Source organism: Thyridium curvatum, assembly GCF_004353045.1.
Source record: "Thyridium curvatum strain D216 chromosome Unknown NODE_21_length_474914_cov_86.438106, whole genome shotgun sequence".
NCBI classification, from domain to species: domain Eukaryota; kingdom Fungi; phylum Ascomycota; class Sordariomycetes; order Thyridiales; family Thyridiaceae; genus Thyridium; species Thyridium curvatum.
Genome location: NW_022156776.1, coordinates 246,971 through 267,762, shown reverse-complemented (window position 1 = coordinate 267,762; position 20,792 = coordinate 246,971). Strand labels below are relative to the sequence as shown.

At 54.9% G+C, this 20,792-nt stretch overlaps 10 protein-coding genes across 10 annotated transcripts; 6 read left to right on the top strand and 4 right to left on the bottom strand.

Annotated features, from left to right (window-relative positions):
- Window positions 1-279: 279 nt before the first annotated feature.
- On the bottom strand, window positions 280-3,010 carry E0L32_004446 (uncharacterized protein; the record flags this gene model as incomplete). Its single annotated transcript, XM_031138857.1, has 7 exons — window positions 280-1,623; window positions 2,121-2,154; window positions 2,257-2,423; window positions 2,491-2,540; window positions 2,627-2,652; window positions 2,724-2,772; window positions 2,908-3,010. 7 exons carry the CDS (start codon window positions 3,008-3,010, stop codon window positions 280-282), a joined length of 1,773 nt encoding a protein of 590 aa, XP_030997177.1.
- A 3,679-nt stretch (window positions 3,011-6,689) lies between these two features.
- E0L32_004445 (uncharacterized protein) lies at window positions 6,690-7,451 on the top strand (the record flags this gene model as incomplete). Its single annotated transcript, XM_031138856.1, has 1 exon — window positions 6,690-7,451. The coding sequence occupies one exon, from the start codon at window positions 6,690-6,692 to the stop codon at window positions 7,449-7,451; it is 762 nt and encodes a 253-aa protein (XP_030997176.1).
- A 639-nt stretch (window positions 7,452-8,090) lies between these two features.
- Window positions 8,091-8,727, bottom strand: E0L32_004444 (uncharacterized protein; the record flags this gene model as incomplete). Its single annotated transcript, XM_031138855.1, has 2 exons — window positions 8,091-8,495; window positions 8,581-8,727. 2 exons carry the CDS (start codon window positions 8,725-8,727, stop codon window positions 8,091-8,093), a joined length of 552 nt encoding a protein of 183 aa, XP_030997175.1.
- A 666-nt stretch (window positions 8,728-9,393) lies between these two features.
- E0L32_004443 (uncharacterized protein) lies at window positions 9,394-10,761 on the top strand (the record flags this gene model as incomplete). Its single annotated transcript, XM_031138854.1, has 1 exon — window positions 9,394-10,761. The coding sequence occupies one exon, from the start codon at window positions 9,394-9,396 to the stop codon at window positions 10,759-10,761; it is 1,368 nt and encodes a 455-aa protein (XP_030997174.1).
- A 1,032-nt stretch (window positions 10,762-11,793) lies between these two features.
- On the top strand, window positions 11,794-13,542 carry E0L32_004442 (uncharacterized protein; the record flags this gene model as incomplete). Its single annotated transcript, XM_031138853.1, has 3 exons — window positions 11,794-12,152; window positions 12,211-12,648; window positions 12,711-13,542. 3 exons carry the CDS (start codon window positions 11,794-11,796, stop codon window positions 13,540-13,542), a joined length of 1,629 nt encoding a protein of 542 aa, XP_030997173.1.
- Window positions 13,543-13,766: 224 nt separating this feature from the next.
- On the bottom strand, window positions 13,767-15,493 carry E0L32_004441 (uncharacterized protein; the record flags this gene model as incomplete). Its single annotated transcript, XM_031138852.1, has 2 exons — window positions 13,767-15,261; window positions 15,324-15,493. 2 exons carry the CDS (start codon window positions 15,491-15,493, stop codon window positions 13,767-13,769), a joined length of 1,665 nt encoding a protein of 554 aa, XP_030997172.1.
- Window positions 15,494-16,107: 614 nt separating this feature from the next.
- E0L32_004440 (uncharacterized protein) lies at window positions 16,108-17,478 on the top strand (the record flags this gene model as incomplete). Its single annotated transcript, XM_031138851.1, has 1 exon — window positions 16,108-17,478. The coding sequence occupies one exon, from the start codon at window positions 16,108-16,110 to the stop codon at window positions 17,476-17,478; it is 1,371 nt and encodes a 456-aa protein (XP_030997171.1).
- A 450-nt stretch (window positions 17,479-17,928) lies between these two features.
- Window positions 17,929-18,285, bottom strand: E0L32_004439 (uncharacterized protein; the record flags this gene model as incomplete). Its single annotated transcript, XM_031138850.1, has 1 exon — window positions 17,929-18,285. One exon carries the CDS (start codon window positions 18,283-18,285, stop codon window positions 17,929-17,931), a length of 357 nt encoding a protein of 118 aa, XP_030997170.1.
- Window positions 18,286-19,722: 1,437 nt separating this feature from the next.
- On the top strand, window positions 19,723-20,447 carry E0L32_004438 (uncharacterized protein; the record flags this gene model as incomplete). The annotated part of the gene is made up of 3 exons (XM_031138849.1): window positions 19,723-19,773; window positions 19,836-19,948; window positions 20,024-20,447. 3 exons carry the CDS (start codon window positions 19,723-19,725, stop codon window positions 20,445-20,447), a joined length of 588 nt encoding a protein of 195 aa, XP_030997169.1.
- Window positions 20,448-20,481: 34 nt separating this feature from the next.
- Window positions 20,482-20,766, top strand: E0L32_004437 (uncharacterized protein; the record flags this gene model as incomplete). Its single annotated transcript, XM_031138848.1, has 1 exon — window positions 20,482-20,766. One exon carries the CDS (start codon window positions 20,482-20,484, stop codon window positions 20,764-20,766), a length of 285 nt encoding a protein of 94 aa, XP_030997168.1.
- Between the last annotated feature and the right edge of the window lie 26 nt (window positions 20,767-20,792).

Below are 20,792 nucleotides of genomic sequence, written 5' to 3'. Positions count from 1 at the left end.
CGATGCTATATCGCGCAGAGCGTATGTCCTGTCTTTTTTCTTTTCGGTACAGTCTCCTTCATCCAAAGGTAGTACTGCCAGGACCAATAACCGTTTGCGTGCCGCGCGTGCTGAACCATCTCTTGACCAAAAAAACCGGGTCAAGAGATCACAATGCCATTATGATACGGTGCGAGACCATGTGTGAACAAAGGAAAAAAAGAGACAACAATGGGAAACAGAAACAGGAAAGAAAACACATCGCTGTGAAGCTCAGAATGTAGTCTTGGAAGTCTCTGCTTAGACAACGGGGCCGGCCTTAACGACGTCCTCGGTGGCCTCGCTCTCGTACTTCTTGAAGTTCTCGATGAAGAGCTTGCCGAGCTTGGTGACCTCGGTGTTGAAGCTGTCGGCACCGGCGGTCCAGGCGGCCTTGGGGTTGAGCAGCTCGGCGGGGACGCCGGGGCAGGTCTTGGGGACCTGCAGGTTGAAGACATCGTAGTTCTCGTACTCGACGTTGGCGAGCTCGCCAGAGTGGATGGCGTCGAGGATGGCGCGAGTGTACTTGAGGGGGCAGCGCTTGCCACCCTGGGCGTGGCCGGCACCGACCCAGCCGGTGTTGAGGAGCCAGGCGTTGGCCTTGTGCTGGTCGATCTTGTCCGCGAGCATCTTGGCGTAGCGCATGGGGTGCAGGGCCAGGAAGGGCTGGGCGAAGCAGGAAGAGAAGGTGGCCTGGGGCTCGGTGACACCGTCCTCGGTACCGGCCATCTTGGAGGTGTAACCAGAGATGAAGTGGAACATGGTCTGGGCACGGTCCAGCTTGGAGATGGGGGGCAGGACACCGCGGGCGTCGCAGGTGAGGAGGATGATGTTGCGGGGGTGGTTGTCGGACTTGCAGGGGATCTTGGCGTTGGAGATGTACTCGATGGGGTAGGCGCAGCGAGTGTTCTCGGTCAGAGTGATGTCGTCGTAGTCGACAACACGGGTCTCGGGGTCGAAGACGACGTTCTCGAGGACGGAGCCGAACTTGACGGCGTTGAAGATATCGGGCTCCTTCTCGGCAGACAGGCCGACGCACTTGGCGTAGCAGCCACCCTCAATGTTGAAGACACCCTTGTCGGTCCAGCAGTGCTCGTCGTCACCAATCAGGGCACGGTTGGGATCGGCAGACAGGGTGGTCTTGCCGGTACCGGACAGACCGAAGAAGACGGTGACATCGCCGTTCTTGCCCTCGTTGGCGGACGAGTGCAGGGTCAGGACGTTGTGCTTGATGGGCATCTCGTAGAAGAGGACGGTGAAGACACCCTTCTTCATCTCGCCGGCGTACTCGGTACCCAGAATGACCATCTCCTTCTCGGCGAAGTTGATGGATACTGAGGTGCCAGAAGTCATACCCTCGGTGTAGCGGTTGGCGGGGAAGGTGCCGGCGTTGTAGATGGTGTAGTCGGGCGCGAAGTGCTCGAGCTCCTCGCGCGAAGGGCGGATCAACATGTTGCGCATGAAGAGGGCGTGGTAGGCGCGGGCGCAGACAACGCGCACGCGGATCCTGTAGCGCTCATCCCAGCCGGCATATCCGTCGATAACGTAGATACGGCTCCTCGTGTTCAGGTAGTCGACAGCACGCTCGCGGTTGATCTTCCAGACCTAGTGATTTTCACGTGTTAGTCTCACACTGCCATTTCCAATACGGTGAACGTGAATCGTGGAAACGGTGGTGATAAATGTGGAGATTAGCACGTGATGGAGACGGTGGGAGGAGGGGGAGGAAAACGGAAGGCGGCTGGCGTCGGAAGCGGGGTGCATATGCCGGGACACGACAGGCGGGCGGGCGGTCCAATGACGACAGCGACCAGGGTCAGATAACGTCGGCTTTTTGGCACACAAGCGCACACCAGCAAATACCCACACACGACACCCAAGAGCTCGCGGGTTTGCCCGAGGCAACATCGGTGTTATGTAATTGGGGCCGAATCATGACGTGCCACAGCCCGCAGAAGGAAATTGCATGGTTCGTGATGGGCAATTGCGGGTGCGGGGTCTTGTGACAGGTCGTACAGGGCAGGTCATGGTGGGAAAACGGGAGGGAGGACAAGACATGCGGAATGGTTAAACAAAGGGGATTCTGCGAGAAGATTGCTTACCTCTGGGGTCATGGGCTTGTTGACGGGTCCCCACCTGCATGGCTGTTAGTTCGACTGTCGCCCAGATTTCACATGTTGGAACTGCGCGCCGGCTTGATCTGGCAAGCATATGGCAGCAGACGGGGGGAGAACTCACCAAATCTCGCTTTCTGAGCCCTCCTCCTTGACAATCCTCTTGTCTGACGGCGAGCGACCAGTCTTGGCGCCAGAGTAAGCAGTCAGGGCTCCGGTAGATGAGATGCCCGAGCCGGGCTCATAGACCAACGCATCCTCGTACAAGGCCGCGACGGAAGGGTTCGGGATCTAGTTACCGGGTTAGCTTACTTAGTGTGGCCAGGGATACTGTCTTTGTGGAGAGCCGATCACTTACAATTGCGACACGGTCGTAGTCGATGTGTGCCTTCTCGTGGAGTTCCTCCTCTTCGGAGCTGGTTAGTTTACTGATCACTCTCCAACTCCAGAGCGAGCTCCAAGCCAAGGCGGCTCAGCTAGAAGTGAGGGCATACCAATCTCGGTGTGCTCCCGGTGGGGTCTATCAAGAACAGAGCAGGTCAGTATGCTGAGCACGCGAGCAAAAGTGCAGTAGGTGGGGGAGCTGCTTACTGGACACCGCCGGGGTGCAGGCTGGTCTTGTTGACGGTGTTGGAAATCACTGTGAGGAGGGTGGGCAGCGAGTCAGCGATACGGATTCATGTGATAGAGCAGGAGAGCTTGTATCTCGCCGTTCTGGCGGCAGATGGAGCTCGGAACAGCTCAGGGAGAGCTGGATGGAGAGGGGGAAACCAACTTTTGCGGAAATTCTGAACGCCAGAGGAGAGAAGTTGAGATCTGGGACCTTTGATGGAAGGATCAGTGTAAGGAGAAGCGGTTCGTGGAACGGGGTCCTTCATGGTTAATAAAGTTCCTGGATGCTCGGGTCGGTTCTGGCTGGTAGACTTGAGTCGCAGGGATTGGAACGAGTTTGGCTTCGACAAGGTCCACTTTGCGGAGCGAGTAGTGGAGGGTGCAGTGATGGTAGCGCTGATAGTTCTTGGTCGTCCTAGTGGTGGTGCCCGAGGCCGAGGATATAAAAGGCAGAGCCGGGTGGGGACGCGGAGGAGTGACGGCGTCATGCCACTGGTCGAGCGAGGTCTGGCAGTGATTGGGTGCTGGGTCACGAATACTTTTCGGAGCAGGACGCTGAGCGACCCCTGCTGAGATCGGGACGGACGATGGCGATGCACGCGTTCCTGCGACGATGCTGCGGTTGCTCATCCGAGTGACGTTTGACCAAAACGTGCTTGACGTTTTCTTGTCGCTCCTTAGCCCCGGTCGGGTCAGCAGGGAGAGAGCAATGCACGTTTCTCGAAGATTTTTTTCGCCCCTTGCGAGTGTCGTGTGTGCGTGACGGTGGTGGTGTGGTCGATGCGTTCTGCCCTTTTGCCCTGCAGGCGCGTCCCGGGAAAGCATCCATGCCAGCCATGCCATTGATCCGGGGTTGGTTAGCACGTCAGGTACCCCCTCAGTGTTTGTCTCAGCATCAGGTTACTTGGTCCAGGCTGCCTCCCGCGCGGGCTGATAGCGCTGATCCATCGGTGCTCCGTACAGCTACCCGATAAGGTACCTTGCATCGTCAATCCTGCCGATAACCGTCCCCAACACATGCAAAATAAACCGGAAAATCCCTACACACAACGGCAGATGCATTCTGGATGAACGTATCTTCTGCTCTGCCAGTGAACAGTCTCTACTTGTGTGGCGGTTAGGGTAGTTGCAGGAAGGAAGCATACGGCCAGCTTCAAGGGCCACAACAGTGGCAGCTTCACTTCATTGCTTGCTTCACAGAGTTCAGGGCTACCAGGGTACCACTTCCCCTAGGTTCGGTGCTGGATGCTGTAAGGGCAGTGAGTTCACAAGAAAATACCTATGTATGTCAGCAAGCAGTGCTGTATATTACGGTACCTGGAGGCTCTGTCGGGTCTGTGTAAGCTCTAATCTGCCGTCACCAGATATTGATTGATGCCAAGCCCAGATACAGTGCTGTATCCAGAAGCAAGCCACCTAACAAGGGGCACCAGGGCTGCTGGGATGGGGCTTCCCCAGGCTGGCACCTGGGTTCCTAGCGCCCTGGCACTCCCGACGAACCCAACCAGGACGGGTCTGGGCTGGGCCATTTTTGGTCACTCCTACCGCAGAAACTGGAGTCCCCATGTTTTTTTCCCCAGGCCGCAGTGTGCCTGCTGTCTCCATGGTTCGTTCCTCTTGTGTCCCGTGCTCCTCCTCATCTCCCCTCCTCCCCCCCAGCAGCCTCATATCGACGTCCTTACCCCGCAGCACGCTGCGATCCATTGACGACGACAATCTCTTGATATTGGCCCTCATTTCTGCTTCTTTTTTTTCTCAGTCGGCTTTTGTCTTTCTGATGCTTCCTGCACCGTTATCTCTCGATCATGCACCGTCGCGAGTTTTCCCGAGTCCTGTCACGGTCGGAATAGTTAGGAGCAGATCGGGGAAAACAATTAGCAGAGATAGCCACCCCTGCGTGTCCCCATTTTCGGCCATGATTGATGCGGGCGTGATGGAATCCTGCACACGCTGCATGCCCTGGCGAGCCTGGCACCTTGGCTAACACGCCCATCCCCGCCGAAACCCATCGCCAGCCCCGTTCCGGCTCCACACCAGGCATCGATTCGTGGCGGGGCTTGTCATGGCGGTCCAGAACCTCGCCCCCGACTCAGTGAGGGCTGTTCCGATGTTTCCCGAGAAGGAATTGTCCTGTGCCTGATAGGCTCCCGTGCGCGTAGCCAGCATCGATTTCTGACGAGTCGATGCCAATTCTTACGTACCGGAACGGCTTTTCCATCGGTTGCCAAGGGTGAATTGACACCTGATGCCCAAACAGGCACGCTGGGTTTACGTAACATTGGCATTCTGCGGACCTCACCGGGCGAAACATGGCGTTGGGCCATGTGATGTTCTGTGGGAGAAATGCAGAAACCCTTTGCATGGCGGCGATGAACAGCAATTTGGACGAAGACACGGGATTGACTCTGTGCAAGGTTATGACATCGAGTGACTGATTCGTCCAGGAGAGCATCGTGAGTCGGGGAATCGCATCCGAGCGGTGTTAACACGAAATGCCTTGTGCGCACTCTCGTACAAGTAGGTACATACAGCTCAAACGCTGACGAAAACAGAGGTGGAGATTTTGTTACAAGCCTCATTTGTGGGGAACACCACTCCTGCTCCGTTTGTTGGAGACTCCATATGATACAAGTAGTGTTGGGCGGAGACCAAAATCCCTACCATCGACGAAACAGGCAGTCCGTTTCGATCTCCGAATTCACCCGACAGTTCCACGTGATGAGACATGTGTCTGTCTCCCTGGCTGTTGACCACTGTGGCTTCCGTCCATCCGGCTGTCCGTGTCGTTACCCGGCTCCGTTTTTGCTTAGCCGGCACGGATCTGTGAAGGGGGGCGAACGGTCACATGTAGCCGAGACCTTGGCCGCCTCCGGTGGGCCAGTTCGGCATCGTGAGCCGTGCTGGCCCGAGAGGCAAAGTGGTGTGCTTTTGACAAACCTTGACCTGCATATCATGCTATCGCCCCTTTGCAGTCGTTTCTTGCCACATTCGTGTTGTTCCGATGGTCTGGAACGCTGGTGTCGTCGTATCTTTCCATCTTGCATCGTTTCAAGGCTTCCGAAGGCTAACATCGGCTCGGAGTCGGAGACCGTAATGCAGAGCCGATCTTGAGACAATCCGCAACGGACATCAATCCTGTGATTGTAGATTGGAATATTCCTATGATTTGGTTCTGTCAATGTTCCCACATGTTTCTGACCGTGACTTTGTCACAGAGAAAGAAAGAGACGAACGTCGTGACAGACTCCGATCTCCTCTTGCTGATCGATCCTGTTGTTTGGGACGATTTGATTACACGAAAGCTCTTCGCATGCAGGCTAAGTGATGCATAGCATGATGTTCCTTCCGGAAATGTAGTTGTAGGTGTAAGCTCAGGGGTTGGAGTCCCATGCACAAATACTTTTTCTGCTTTCAACCTTGCAGTTCAAGGCAAATTCTTGTTGGCAGGAAACCGTCCGTCTCTTGTTTTCTGTTGTGTCTCGAAAGACTTTTCGGCCATCAAAGTTTTCAGGTCACAATCAGGGTGATTGTGGACGCGCTTCCTCAAATTTGTCCCCGCTCATCATGGCTACTCATTCAAAATTCGACAACCTGTAGTGTCAGGTAGACCTCAGAGTCTATTGATTCAGACCTCAGCGGGAAGCCAAAAAAGCCATCACTGCCAACCATTCCCTTCAGCGTCTCGAGATCTCAGGTCTATACATCATCGAGTCGAGGATCATACAAGATGGATGATGAGTCTGGAGACATCTCTGATCTCCGGCGTTCGGATCGAATCAAAGTCCAACCCTATCGAACCTATTATTGCATCACTCGTGGAGTGGTCGAAAACATAGTACAGGAACGGGACCAAACTGAGATCCCACTGACAGAATTACTCACTGACCTCTTACAAAAACGAAATGCACGGATGAGCCTCACCAGATACTGGAAAGAAAAACCAAAATGCTAACTACTTTCTCCCAGGTGAGAGACCGAGTTGACCACCGGCGCGGTTTGGTATGGCGCCTCACATGTGACCGGCATGTCGAAGCTGTTCTTATCGCTCTCTGCATGGCAAAATCGGTAATTCCATGCGATGGATGTGCCCAAGGATTTGGTCCTTTCGAGATCTGCGACGCGGACCCAAACGTCGCCGAGGGAGCGTGTTGTAACTGCCATTATTATGGCAGCACTTGCAGTCTCAGCCGAAGAAGTATTCGTCGCAATCCAAATCTGGATCATGCCTGTCAAGAGAAGGACAAGTCATCTAAGAGACCCATGCACCAGAGATCCAAGTCCTCGGAGATCGCACAGCATTCGTGCTGGGGCGATTCAGAAGAGGACGATGAGGAATACGAGGGCCCACCCCAAAAGCTCCGTATCCTTGATTCTGCCTCCTCACAAACTCAGCTCGAACCAGTGGCTAATCACGCCAGGGAGGAGGTTATCACGATCAACTCCAGCCCTATTGCTTCAAACGTGTCGCTCCCCCAGCAAGCTCACCTTGCATCTCGGGAGAAGCAACGCGGAGAGGACCAGGGGGGTCGTAGACATCCCCAAGGAATGAGCCATCAAGTGGCAGCAAGAGAACTCGAAGACCAGCGAAGCGGCCTGCAGGGTCTCCCTGCTTCACAAAACCCGGGCGAGTGCTCGGGATCTCAAGCATCGTCAACCGTGGGATTTGGTTCCGGTCCTGCCAACTCGTACAGCCAAGGCAGAGGCTAGGACCCCAGCCAGGATACGGGGTTCGCAAACGCCTCTCACCAGCATCCTCTCCAGAACACACCGCAGAACGCACAGCAAGCTCCGGCCAGCCAGGCACCGCCAACCCAAATTCTAGACTTGAGTGGTCTGCGACAGACGGCAGCCACCATGCGAGAGAGCGCCTCGCGGTTGCAAGACGAGGCTGACCAGCTTGACCGAGCGCAGGCTCAGAGTGGCGCGGCCAATACTTACCATTTTGGGATCCACAACCCTCTCAATCTTGGACCGGCCGCACAGCCAGCCCAGGTGAGAGGTCATGGCGATGAGCTGCGCCAGCTGGCCGCCACGGTCCGAGGCATAGCTTCGAGAGTGCAGATTATTGCCGATGGACATGCGCGAGCGCAGGGTACGCAGCGAGGATGGGGAGATCGGAGTGTGGGATAATCGGGGAAAGGACCATGCATCTTCACATTATGGCATGAGTGGTGGTTTGAGCATGTAAGATATCGTTGAGTATAGCAATTCGCAAAAGGGGTAATCACATAAATTCGCCTATACGACCGGCCCCTTCTCGGGGCTCGGCCTGATATCTCCCTCCCCGTCCCATTTCGTGCCTTGTCATCCCGTCGTCGTGACCGCAGCGCCCGCCGCACCCTGCCCCTAGCCCTGCCGCTTCGCCAGCATGATCTTGATGAACTCGTCCTCGTTGACGCCCCCCTTGCCCTCGGTGTCAAACTCCCTGATCATGGCGCCCAGCTCCGTCTCCTCCATGGCCTGCCCGATCTCCTTCATGACGCGGCGCAGGTCCTCGACCGTGATGACACCCTTGCCGTCGACGTCGAAGAGGCGGAACGCCCGCCGGCACTCCTCGACGGGGTCGCGGTTGTACATGAGGCTGCCCGCGATCCCCTGGAAGATGGGCAGCGTGAACTCGCGCCACACGGGCCCGCACTCCTTGCCCTGGGGCCAGGAGACGGGCTGCACGGCGAACTTGGTCAGGTATGGGTAGGTCTCTTGCTTGGGGAGGTCGAAACCCAATGCGCGGAGGGAGAAGCGCATCTCGTTCTGTGTTTGTTTAGGTCTGGTCAGCAACGAGCGCATCCAAGCCCAGCGAGTTTTGGGGTGGAACCAAGAGCATGGGACCACATACGTAGTCTATTCGGCCGTCTCGGTCGCTGTCGAAGACGGTGAAGGCCTCATTGATCTGGTTGCGCTGGTCCTCGGGCAGCTTCAGGAACTCTTCGCGGCTGGGCATGGCGTGCACCGGCTCCTTGCCCGCAGCGCGTGAGCTCATCATCTTGGCGACTCTCTGTCGTGGAGATTGGGGTCGGGATGTACGGTTTTCGGGATGGTAGGCACGGCGATTCGTGAAGTGTGCTCTGCACGAGCGGGGGTAGCGTTAGGCAAGCGCCTCCCTTTAAGCTCTTTGTTCGGAGCAAGCGATGGTACGGGATCCGGCGAATCTGCGCGGCAACAGTGGACGCCGTATGCTGCTTAGGTTTTCAAGAAGCCTGTCCGATCGATCGTGTATGCGGCTATTCTCTTGCGCTGAAGGTGTGACGTCGTGAGATCATCCGTGGTTTGCAGGTCGTTGAGCTGGGGTTCGAGGGCGGCCGGAGCTGAGGAAGTCGGGGCTGCGCTGCGACGCGCTTCCTCTCCGGACGCGTCGCCTGGGAATTTCAATGCGAGACCCCCACTTTTCCCGGGAAGTGCTTGCATTAGCGCTTCACCTGGAAGCTCTGCCCCACCTAAAAAAGTTGAGAGGCTCGAGAGCAAAAGGCAGCGATGATTCTTCACGTTTTCATGTAATTGACGCCTGTCGAATCACTCCTTGAGTCGCGCTGCATGGAGAGACGAATACTTCGCGCATTGATTTCTGTGCATTCCACTGTCTCATATACCTCATCGCTGTAGAGACCACGTCCATCTTGATTCTCTGGACAAGGATCTGCCATCCAGCATCATGGGCAAGCGCAAGCGGTCAACTGAGGACGAAGCGACAGAATGCTTCGCCAAATTGCGCAAGGAGCTCTTCCGTGTCCTCAAGACGGCCAAGGGATTTGAGCGCCAGCGCCTGGCCAAGCGCACGCGGGACAAGGGCGTCACGCCCGAGAAGCTGCAGCGCCTGGAGCGCGAGGTCGCCGTGCTCAAATCGCTGGACCTGCACCAGTCGGCGCACACACACTTGTGCTCTTCATTGCTCAAGGTCAAAACGATAGCGGCATCGCCCCATCTGCCCGAGGAGGTCAAGGCGGGAGTACCGAAGCCGGAGCTGGACGAGGAGGAGAAGGCGGCGCTGCACAATGTCACGAGCGCGCTGTACAACCGTCCTCATGTCAGGACCGTAGTCGACAAAGCAATGGCCGACATGTGCGCGGTATTGGGCGTGTCGCCGCCTGACAAGAAGGGCGGGAAGGGCAAGAAGAGCGCCGCGCAGCGTGACGCGCCAACAGGGGACGCCGAGGTCGAGAGCAGCGCGCAAAAAAGGGCACAGAGAGAGGCCAGCATCAGTGACGCGGAGGAAGGTGAAGGCGAGGGCGACTACGACCTAGAAGACCTGGAGGAGGGAGGTGAGAGTGGCGAAGAGGAGTTTAATGGATTCTCTGCGGACGATTCGGCTTCAGAAGATGGGGATGGGGATGTGGGTGATGACGAAGACATGGACACGGACGCGGAGGAAGAGGCTATTGCACGATTTGATGCCCGGCTAGCATCTTCTTCGGACGAGTCGGGGGCAGAAGATGGAGGCATGGATATCAGTGGCAGTGTGGAAGCTTCCGAAGGCGACCTTTCTGATGCAGAATCAGACTCCTCCTCGGCGGTTCCCCCACCCACGAAGAAAGCATCCACGACGAAAAAAGCTGGCAAAACAGCGACGCCCACCGGGTCCGCATTTCTGCCATCATTAATGGGCGGCTATGTCTCCGGCTCCGAATCAGCATCGGATGTCGACATTGCCCCTCCCCGGAAGAACCGCAGAGGACAGCGAGCGCGGCAGGCCATCTGGGAGAAGAAGTTCAAGAAGGAGGCCAAGCATCTCAAGGACGAGAGCAAGGGCGCTGCTTGGGATCCCAAGCGCGGTGCCGTGGCAGCTGGCGAGTCCAAGCCGTGGAAAGCGGGTGTCCGCACTCCCTTCCACAGAGGCAAGGGCAAGGAGGACGCGTCCAACAACGCGAATATGGTGCCACTAGCAGAGAGCTCCAATCCCAAGCCCAAGCCGGAGCGCAAGGCCGACGATACAGGAAAGCTGCATGCTAGTTGGGAGGCGAGGAAGAAGGCAAGAGAAGCCCAGCAGAACGTGAAGTTCCAGGGTAAAAAGATTACTTTTTAGATGGTAAACAATGAGTCACTGTACATAGGTGCTTTCGAACTCTGTCATAGCTCGGCGAAAAGTCAGAAATATTACTGTAAAAGCCCAACGTCCCAAGTGTACCGGTCTCTCGAGGCAGGAATGACAAGCCTTGCCACCTATGTGCATTTCTTGATTCAATGTCTTATCCCAAACCCAAGGAGGATAGGAGTCAAGGTCCTAGCTGGGGCTAGTCAGTAACCCTAGGACAAGATCGCCCAAGTCCGCGCCCTCCACCGAAATGTGCATCCCCCGCAACTAAGCCAGATTGGAAGAAGCCTTTGATGTTGGCTTCACGGTTTTCGGGGGGGGCTACCCGCTCGTAAAATCCACCTTGCTTTGTGTCAAAGATAACAAAGCCGCTAAGCAGGTTGGCTACTGGAGGTAGACAAGTAGGTTCAATAAGTACGGTATGGTTATCAGTACCACAATGCCCCCGTTCATGTCTTTCAGACATCCTCCCGTCGTGTCTATCCCACTACACACCACACTGTCGCGTTTCCGAGACATTGATCTGCAGTCCACGAGGTTTGGGGTAACATCGTGCTTACCCACGGCCCTGGTACCGGATTCGAAGTCCATTCTCCGCATTTTCGTTTGTATTATTCGCCCGGCATGGACCCCGGTTTCAGGACCGGAGGTACAGAGCACATCATCAGCAACGAAGGCCGGCCGTACAGGTCTCACATGCAGCCGGCTTGTTTGCCGTGTAGAGCAAGAAAATCACGATGTCAGACGGCGGCTACCACCTCGACCTGCGCCATGTGCCAGGCGCACGGCACCGAGTGTGTATTTCCACAGGTAGCTGAGCGGCGGCAGAGAACCCCCGGGCAGTCTCGACGGAGCACGCCGTTGAGCGGGAGACAAACCCCTTCGGCCGCTTCGCGCATTCAACACTCACCCCGGTTATCCCGGACGAGGCGTCCCTCGTCAATCTCGCCGACGGTGTCGCACAGGGTGCTACCGGCTTACTCGATTCCGCTCTGCGGCCCGTTTGCGCTGGTGCAGGACGTAATGGTCAATCGGCCGGATCGCCCAACTCCGCCAACGAGCCAGCAGGATGAGTCTATCTCTGCCATGATGGGTATCATCGCCCAGCCCGACGAGGGGACATCGCATGTAGTGAGCCCAGCCATTGCGGACGACGACCGAGTGTTTCAAGAGTATCTTTCCAATACGTCAACGGCTCAGAAGAGACGTATGGTCAAGTTCCATTTGAACTTGGGTCAGCCAACGAGACATGCAAGACAGATACTCTTCAACATTGTCCCTAAACGCGGCGAAAGGGAAACGGAGAGTCGATCGATTGCGGCTTCAAGTTTTGAAGTTATCGAGAAGCTCATTGATCCATACCAAGATGACTTGATTACCCTGTGGGTGTCTTGTGTTCCTCGTGAATAGAACTCCCAACCAACTCATAGGCATGTCTAGGTTCTTCGAGAAGATCAACATATGCTTTCCAATCTTCGACGAGGGCTTGTTCAGGAGGGTTTTCGCAGCACAGAAAGAAAAGATATCACCAGGCCTCCTTGCCTTTCTGTACGGCAATACGCTGATCTACTGGGACACATCACCGCTATTGAGCACGGTTCGATGCCCAGATCATCGTACAATATGGACATTAGCCGAAGACGCCCTCGTCGAGGAATTGCACTCCACCCCGACAATCTCGACAATCATAACGATCATCTTGAACGTTGGTGGCAGGCCTAGTACTCACCCGTTGTGGAACGGCGGCTTACTCGGCTTGGCCGTGGCATTGGCCAATTCTTTCGGCTTGAATCGTGATCCCTCAGACTGGAATCTCTCGCCTTCGGAAAAGAAGTTTCGGATGAGGATATGGTGGCTACTTATCATATATGACCGTTGGTAAGCTATGCAACCCAGTTTAGTCAATGTACCTCTGAGGACTGACAGCCATGATATCACAGGTGCAGCATGGCATATGGATCTCCCACCCTTATCCAGGATTCGCAACACGATGTTCCTATACTGACGATAGATAACATTTCGAACCCGGGTATGCCGAGGGATCAGATATTTGCAGCCTCTTGTTTCATTGCTCTCATCACCTTGACTGAAGTCTTGGGCCGCTGCCTGGAGCATGTCTACGACGTTGGCAAGGCCAGCTCAAAGCCGGCCATGACTCCAATTGCTCTGGAGAACATGTTGGCCGGATGGGAAGATTCGCTAGATGATACCCTTCGGCGACTAGTCATCCGGGGCACTCAGATTGTAGGAGCGGGTGCTGCGAATCTGCGGCTGTCTTACCTGTCCGTGAAGCTCCTCATCCGCCGCATCCAACTGGACTGGGATAAGATGTCCTTCCAGATCGAAGACACCGACTCTGAGCATTACATACAGGCCAGGCGTATCTGCGAAGAGATCGTGGACTTTGTGCGCGAGCTGAACGAGACCCACTGCCGCGACTTCTGGATTCCTCAACTCGCATACACCCTCACGTCAGCAACAACATTTCTCATGAGATGCGCCCTCAACTCTCGGGTAGCGCTCAACAACGCCCCTCTCAAGCTAGCGAGGCTCATGGTCGATGCCCTGCAGTTCCACCGTCGCAGCTATGAGTGGGACATCGCGGACAATTGCCTCTCCAACTGCTGCGACCTTGTTGAGAAGATTGAAGCTGGGTTCAATGAGGCGAGCCCGAGCAACACACTGGACCTGGGCGATCTCTTGCCGGTGGACATGGACATGGATATCGCGGCGCTGAACGGCTTGTTCCCAGAGTTTGCGACCAACTTCTAGTCAAGGAATTATAGAGACATGTAGCAAACAGACACCATAATGCGAGCATCCAAACCAATATCAAGGACATCAGCAACATCAAGTCGTGCTCATTGCTAGATAGAGTTGCTTTCATAGAGATTCCAGAAAGTCTCATTATTACCCAATCTAGTCTCATCGTCAATGACAACACCCACACACAAAAGCCGTATTCCTTGTCATTTGCGTTGCGCAAACGGCGCATCTTAAACAATCCACATCCACATCTTTTCCAAGAAATTCCTCGGCTTCTGCTCAGGCCACACCTCGGCGTCCAGAGCGGCTTTACCAGTCCAGATGTCAGCGGTAGCAGGATCGACAACTTTCGTCCGCCTGAACACCTTCCAAAAGAGATAGAACGCAAAGTACAGTGGAACCCCAATGTAGCAAGTGATGAAGGTCTGCACCGACCAGTTGCCCCTGGTGAAGACCTCCCAGCCATTGAAGAGAATGACGAGAAGAAAGAAGCAAAGGGCTATCCAGGCAGCGACAGGCGGGAAGGGAGACTTGAAATGAAGGTCCTTTGTGCTGATGCCCTGCGCGGCTAGGGCCTTTCGGAAGCGTATGTAGGTGACGCAGATGCTGCACCACGTGGAGAGCGAAGCGACCGTACCGAGACTGAGGAAATACTGGAAGGCCTTGGCGGCGCCTCGGGAGCAGGACAGGTACGCCAGGCCGGTCCACATGGCGGTGAAGCAGATGCCGTAGATGGGGACGCCCGTGGCCGTGCACTTGAGGAAGATGCGCGGGGCCTGTCTGTTCTGGGCGAGCCCGAAGAGGTAGCGGGAGCCTACAAACAAGAAAGCGTTGGCGGACGAGGACGCCGAGGTTAGGATGACGGCGTTGATGATGTGAGGCAGGACGCGGATGTTGGCGTTGTTGGCGGCGAGGACCCACGGCGAGGCGCTAGCGAGGCGCGCATCGTCGGAGGGGACGAGCACGCTGATGCCCAGCGATCCGAGGATGTAAAAGATGACGATGCGCCAGATGAGACGCCGGATAGCCCGCGGGATGTTCCTGCGAGGGTTCTCGGCTTCACCGGCTGCGACGGCAACCATCTCGATACCGCCGTACGAGAAAGCGGCGTAGACGAGGGTGGACCACAGGCCGAGGAAGCGGCCCGTGGGCCCAGTAGCCACGACTTCTTTCATTACCGGCCCTGGATTGTACCAGTACCGGAAGCCGAGCCGATCACCGGTAGGACTGCCGCCTAGGTCCACAATGAAAGCCATGAGGAGCAGGCCGATGATGGCAAGGATTTTGATGGCGGCGAACACGAACTCGGCCTCGCCGTATATCGAAACGGCGAAGACGTTCAGGCTGAGAATCACCACAATGAGGATGCTGATCCACACCGCCGGGTTGATGCTGTCGTTCCAAAATGTGACCAGGACGGCCGCGGCAATGAGCTCGACGCAGATGGCGACTGTGGAGAGATACCAGATGTTCCAACCGACGGCGAAGCCCATAGCAGGATCGACATAGCGGGCACAGTACTGCGGGATAGCACCGGGCAGCGGTAGCCAGGTCGTCATCTCTCCGAGGCAGTTCATCATGGCGTGGACAGCTACACCCGTGATTGTGAAACCTAGGATGACCGAGAGGGGACCGGCTTTGAGGAAAGCACCGCCAATACCGAGAAAGAGGCCGGTACCAACCGAGCCTCCAATAGCGATAAACTGGATATGACGAGCCTTGAGACTGTTGTCATCTTGGCGTTAGCAAGTGGTGTATTACGGTAGAGACTTCCTGGCATCACATACCCTCGGACGACGTAGCCGAGCTGCTGAGCAATTTCAACGTCTCCGTAAATGTCAGCTGCCTCCCCAAGGGCTGCGGTGGTCCGAGTTGTCTCGCCCATCTCGATCCCCGAACAATCATCGGGCAGATTCTGGCTGACAACAGCATCGTCGCCTTCCTTCTTCGCAACCATGTTGATAGTGGTTGTAGGCAAGAGGAAGAGAAGCTAAGAGTTCAAAGCGTAAGAAGTGAGGCTATGTTTGAGGCTCCTTTGATACCTCGATCTGGCGAATGATGGTGTACGGACTGGTGTTGGAGTGCGCCATGGGCCCTGTTGATATATGCAACAAGTCTCGAAGCAGTTTGCAGTTGTTAGTCATATTCACACACATGGAGAGGCATACAAAGGATGGCCAAGGTGGCAATTGATACTCTCCAGTGATTCCAGCGCAGCACTTCCGAACCCTTGGCAACTTCGCAGAGAGCACTAAGCTACTAGCGTTTGATAGCAGCCATACTGTATCCGGGGAGCGGGGAACTTGTTTGCTCAGATAACATGGAGCCTTCCCCTCACCCACCAATCGGACTCAAGGAGAGTTGCCCGTAGTGCAGGACTACCGGGAAACTTTCCCGGGCCAATAGAGACTGCTCATATGTCAGGGACTAAGCTCTTCAAGCCGTCTCTTAAGCAACTCCTATCAGCTCTGAAAGAGGAGGTTATCTTGATGATGCTGTCCGAGTATCTCTTGCTCACGGCACAGTCTCGGGCTTTGTTCCACTCTCAGATGCGAGTAACCCAAGGTCAAGATGGCATTCGACACCGCTGCGTTCTGGTTGCGGACCAACAAGTTTCTGATGAACACCGGCATACCGTTTATGCCAACGATCATCAAGAAGGCCAAAGGAATCCGACTCTACGATGTAAATGACAAAATTCTCTTTGACTGTAGCTCTGGCCAAATGAGCTCGCTCCTTGGACATTCGCATCCGGAGATTGTGGAAGTGGTCAAGAAGAGCGTCTCGGAACTCGACCACCTGTCAAGCCTCATGGTCTCGGAGCCTGTCGTTGACTTTGCTGAGAAGCTGGCGCAGATTCTTCCGGCGCCTCTCGAGAAATCCTTCCTCCTCAATACTGGTTCAGAGTCTGTCGAAGCCGCCATAAAGATGGCCAAATGTGCGACAGGTAAATTCGAAATCGTGGCATTCTCAGCCGCCTATCATGGCATGACCCAAGGCGCCGTCTCTGCCACTTACTCTCATGGCCGCAAGTGGGCTGGTCCATTGATGCCGGGCCAAATCGCCTTCCCATTCCCGAACTCGTACCGGTCACGTTTCCGAAAGCCGGATGGCAGCTATGATTGGGAGGCGGAATTGGAAATGGGCTGGGCCTTGGTCGACTCGCAGTCTGTCGGATCTCTTGCTGCGTTTATCTTCGAGCCCATCATGTCTGCCGGGGGCATCTTCGAACCTCCGGAGGGATATATGAAGCGTATGAGCATTGAGTGCAAGAAACGCGGCATGCTCCTTATTGCAGACGAGGCGCAGACAGGTCTCGGCCGATGCGGAGACATGTTCGCTTTCCAACGCGATGGAATCGTCCCCGATATCCTGGCCTTGTCCAAGACCATTGGATGTGGCCTACCTGTCGCTTCGGTCAGTACGAGTGCCGACATTGAGAAGCTCGCCTTGAAAGGTGGCTATCTGTGGGTGACGACTCACTACAACGACCCGTTAGCTGCCGCCATAGCGAGCAAGGTAATCGACATTGTTGTCCGGGACAACCTGGTCGCGCATGCCGCTGCGCGGGGGCGGCAGTTACGTGAGGGCCTCCAACGGCTACAGGACAAATACTGGTGTATCGGCGACATCCGCGGACGCGGGCTGTTACTCGGGATGGAAATCATCTCCGATCCCGTTACGAGAGCGCCCGGGTTCGATATCGGGAAGGCACTTTCTGGCAAAGCGCTCGAACTGGGGCTCGCATGTCAATGCGGAGCTTCGTCTGGGACTTGTGTTGTGTTTCGAATGGCACCGCCGATCACTATCTCTGCCAAGGAGATAAACCAGACTCTGAACATCTTGGAGCAGTCATTCGCCTTCGTCTTCCCGGCTGAGTCGCAGTCAGGGATAGTGGCGGCTGTCTCACCTTTCGGCATCTCTGTTGAAGCCCATCTTTAGGATCATGGATACATTCGCTCACAAGTTAATGTAGTTAGATCTAGTCATCACTCTTGTATTATCAAAATTATCGGGACCCTTAGGCAATCTGTCCTTCAATTCCACGGCACGAGTTCCGACGTCCTTCTATACACAAGGGAACTCCCTCTGCATCGGCAGCTATTCTGATGATGATAAAAGTCGTTTCTCACTAGCATACTTGCATGTTCAGTCATAAGTTTTCCTAGGTTTAGACGGACCAGATCTAACATCGAGACCTTAAAGGAGAGCCAGTCTTAAGCTTTTGCTAGCATAGGTCGTTTGCACTACACCATCCCGACTGCCAAATTTTCCTGTTATCACCAATGAGTCATGAGATCAAGTCTCGGGATGATTACACTAACGAGAACTTGTTCTGGAATGACTATCTAATATCCCTCAAGGTCCCATTATAGCTTCTGGCCAGTCCCTTCATACACCCATACCGCCATTCTGAGGATCATAGGCAACTGCTTCAATCTCAATCTTCATCTTAGGTAGCGCTAGACTTTCTACACCCACAGCCGTCCAGATGGGGCGATGGTTTGGAAACCACTTTTCAAAGCTTTTCTTCATTAGATCCATGGCATCTGGCGTCGCTTTAATCTGAGGGTGGTAGGACCGGATGCTGAACACCTGCGAGATACCCTTGCCACCTGCTGCTCTCATGGCAAGGTCGATGTTGTAGAAAGTTTGGTCGATCTGGGCATCAAGAGTCTCGGGGAAGGTAGGGGTTGGGGCGTTGGGATCCCAGCCAGCTAGGGAGGGTTTAGTCGGCGCCAGCAGCATTCTAGTTTCGGGGATAGAATATACACATCTTGCCCTGAGATCTCGATGCGGTCGCCAATCCGGACAGCTTGGCTGTATCCCAGGTGCTCCCGGGCAAACTGCCCGAAACCCTCGTAATTGTGGTACTTCAAATTCGACATGAGGGAAGACGGGATGCTTCTCAGCGGTGCTAAGACAATCCCCGAGAGGTTCGAACCCCGGGGCCGTGGTTTATGTAGAGATAGGACAGAATGAGCTTAGACTCAATTGTATGCTTTCCCCAATAGCTTGATAACACTGACTGCTAGACCTTGCTAGCTCGAGCGAGAGTTTCCCGCGGCAAACTTTCAGGATATGACTAGCTCCGGAAAAGTTTGGTGTCTTGTTCAAATCGCCTATCATCTCCACAATGGCTAGATCGCCAAGTTGTGCAATGGGATTTGAGACCATGATGCTCCCGCATTGCTCCATAGAGGTCCTTGGGACCTTGATACCTATTCAGTTATGGGGTGGTTTGCGAGATAGATCCTTGGAACCGTAATATCACTTTTGGGCTGAGCTCGCGACGAATTCAGATCCTAGGCTTCTTCGATGGGCTGAATCTCAGACAAATCTCAATCAACCAGGCTTCCTGGTAACTAGAACCACACATGCGAGAGACCCCAATGGCTTGAAATCTCGTTGGCGGTTCCGATCAAGGAATTCCACACGCAGCATATGTATACTATCAATTTCATACCTTAGATAAGTGAACACCATCATGACCAAGTCTAGCTTCCGAGACCTCCAACGAGATAGTGTATCTTGAGCAAGTTAAAATGTCGAAGACCAGAGAGCCAGGAAGGTACATGCGATGATCTGACGGAAGTGAAAGGTAGGCCTACAGTGATGAACAGGAGGGGCTAGAAATTAATACATGGGAAGATTTCCTTATGTATATCTTTCTCACTTCCATCGGTGCATTTTGGGTACCATCATGGGTACAGATGGTGCCACATATCTAGCTCTAGACGTCCTTTGTAATCTGGTAAAGAATCGGAATTGTCGGAGCCAGAGTTTTACTCCTCCTACGAATGGTGCTGTTCATAATTTAGAGTGTGTCAGCCTGGCCTGGTACCTAATTACACACAAGTTGTGTCAGAAAACGTTCACTAGCGATTACAGGCGGATCCGATTCCATATAGTTCAGATGTCTTGTCACGTATCTTTGCAACCCGTGTTAAATGTCATATTTCGTCATGGGGCGATATAAGTAGAGGGAAATATTACAGAGCACGATCGGACTTCCTAAAACAGGCAGTGATGTGGAATCTCGTCCATAGACTTGAATCCAAGTATAAAATGAAGACCTGGTCCTCAATCCTTGCCGGGGAGCTTTCCACCAACACAACCTACATGCTCTTCTTCTTTTAACTTTCCCTGTTATCATTTCCTCATTGCCCCGAATAGTAAGCCACCATGGCAACCAATAGCAAGGTACCCCTCAACCTGGTTCTGGGAACCAACAATGTAGGTCACATAGACTCTTTGTCTTCCGAAAAATCATAAGTACTTAACCGTAAATCTACAAGATCGGAGACAGCTCCAAGGACCCTGTGGCGACTATCGACAGCTCGGAGCAGGCCAAAGCATTCCTCGAGACCTTTGCCCAACGCGGGTACTCCGAGGTCGACACCGCACGCTGGTACCCGGCCGGCAGCCCTGGGACCTGCGAGCCTAGGATCGGCGCCTCAGGCCTGTAGGACAAGTTTGTTATCAGCAGCAAGGTCATGGCGGCGCCGCACACCAAGGACAACATCCTCAAGGGCATCGATGCCTTGCTCGAGGACCTCAAGATCAAGCAGATCGACATCAAGTACCTGCACATGCCCGACCGCGCCACGCCCTTTGACCAGCTGTGCGAGGCTATGGACCACTCCATCCGGGAGACTAAGATCCGGCGCTGGGGTTTGTGCAACTACGCTGCGGACGAGGTTGCCCAGATCGTCAGGATCTGCGAGGAGAGGGGCTTCGTCAAACCCAGCGTGTACCAGGGCCCCTACAATGCGGCCGTGCGGGGCGCCGAGAAGGATCTCTTCAAGGTGCTGCGCGACAACGACATGTCGTTTTACGCCTACAGTCCTGCTGCGGGTGGCTTGTTCGCCGGCAACCACAAGGGCGGCAGGAAGGGCGGCAAGTTTTGACTCATCCCACTCGACTGGGGTCTTCTATTCCAGAATGTATACAAAGCTGTCCGTCACTGCCGCAGTGGAGAAGGCGGTTAAGGTCGCGTCTCAGCATGGTATCGCCGGCCATGCCGCAGCGTTGCGGTGGGCAGCCTATCACAGCATGCTGAGCAAGGAGCACGGAGACTCTCTGGTCGTTGGTGCCAATGGCCCAGAGCAGCTAGAGCGTGCCTTGGATGTGATCGAGCAGGGCCCGCTGCCGGATGCCATAGCTGCCTCGTTCGAGGCTGTGCATGGCAATATCGTCGACGAGGAGAGGATTTCATACCATTACTAGAATAGGAAAATAAGAAAGATAGCACC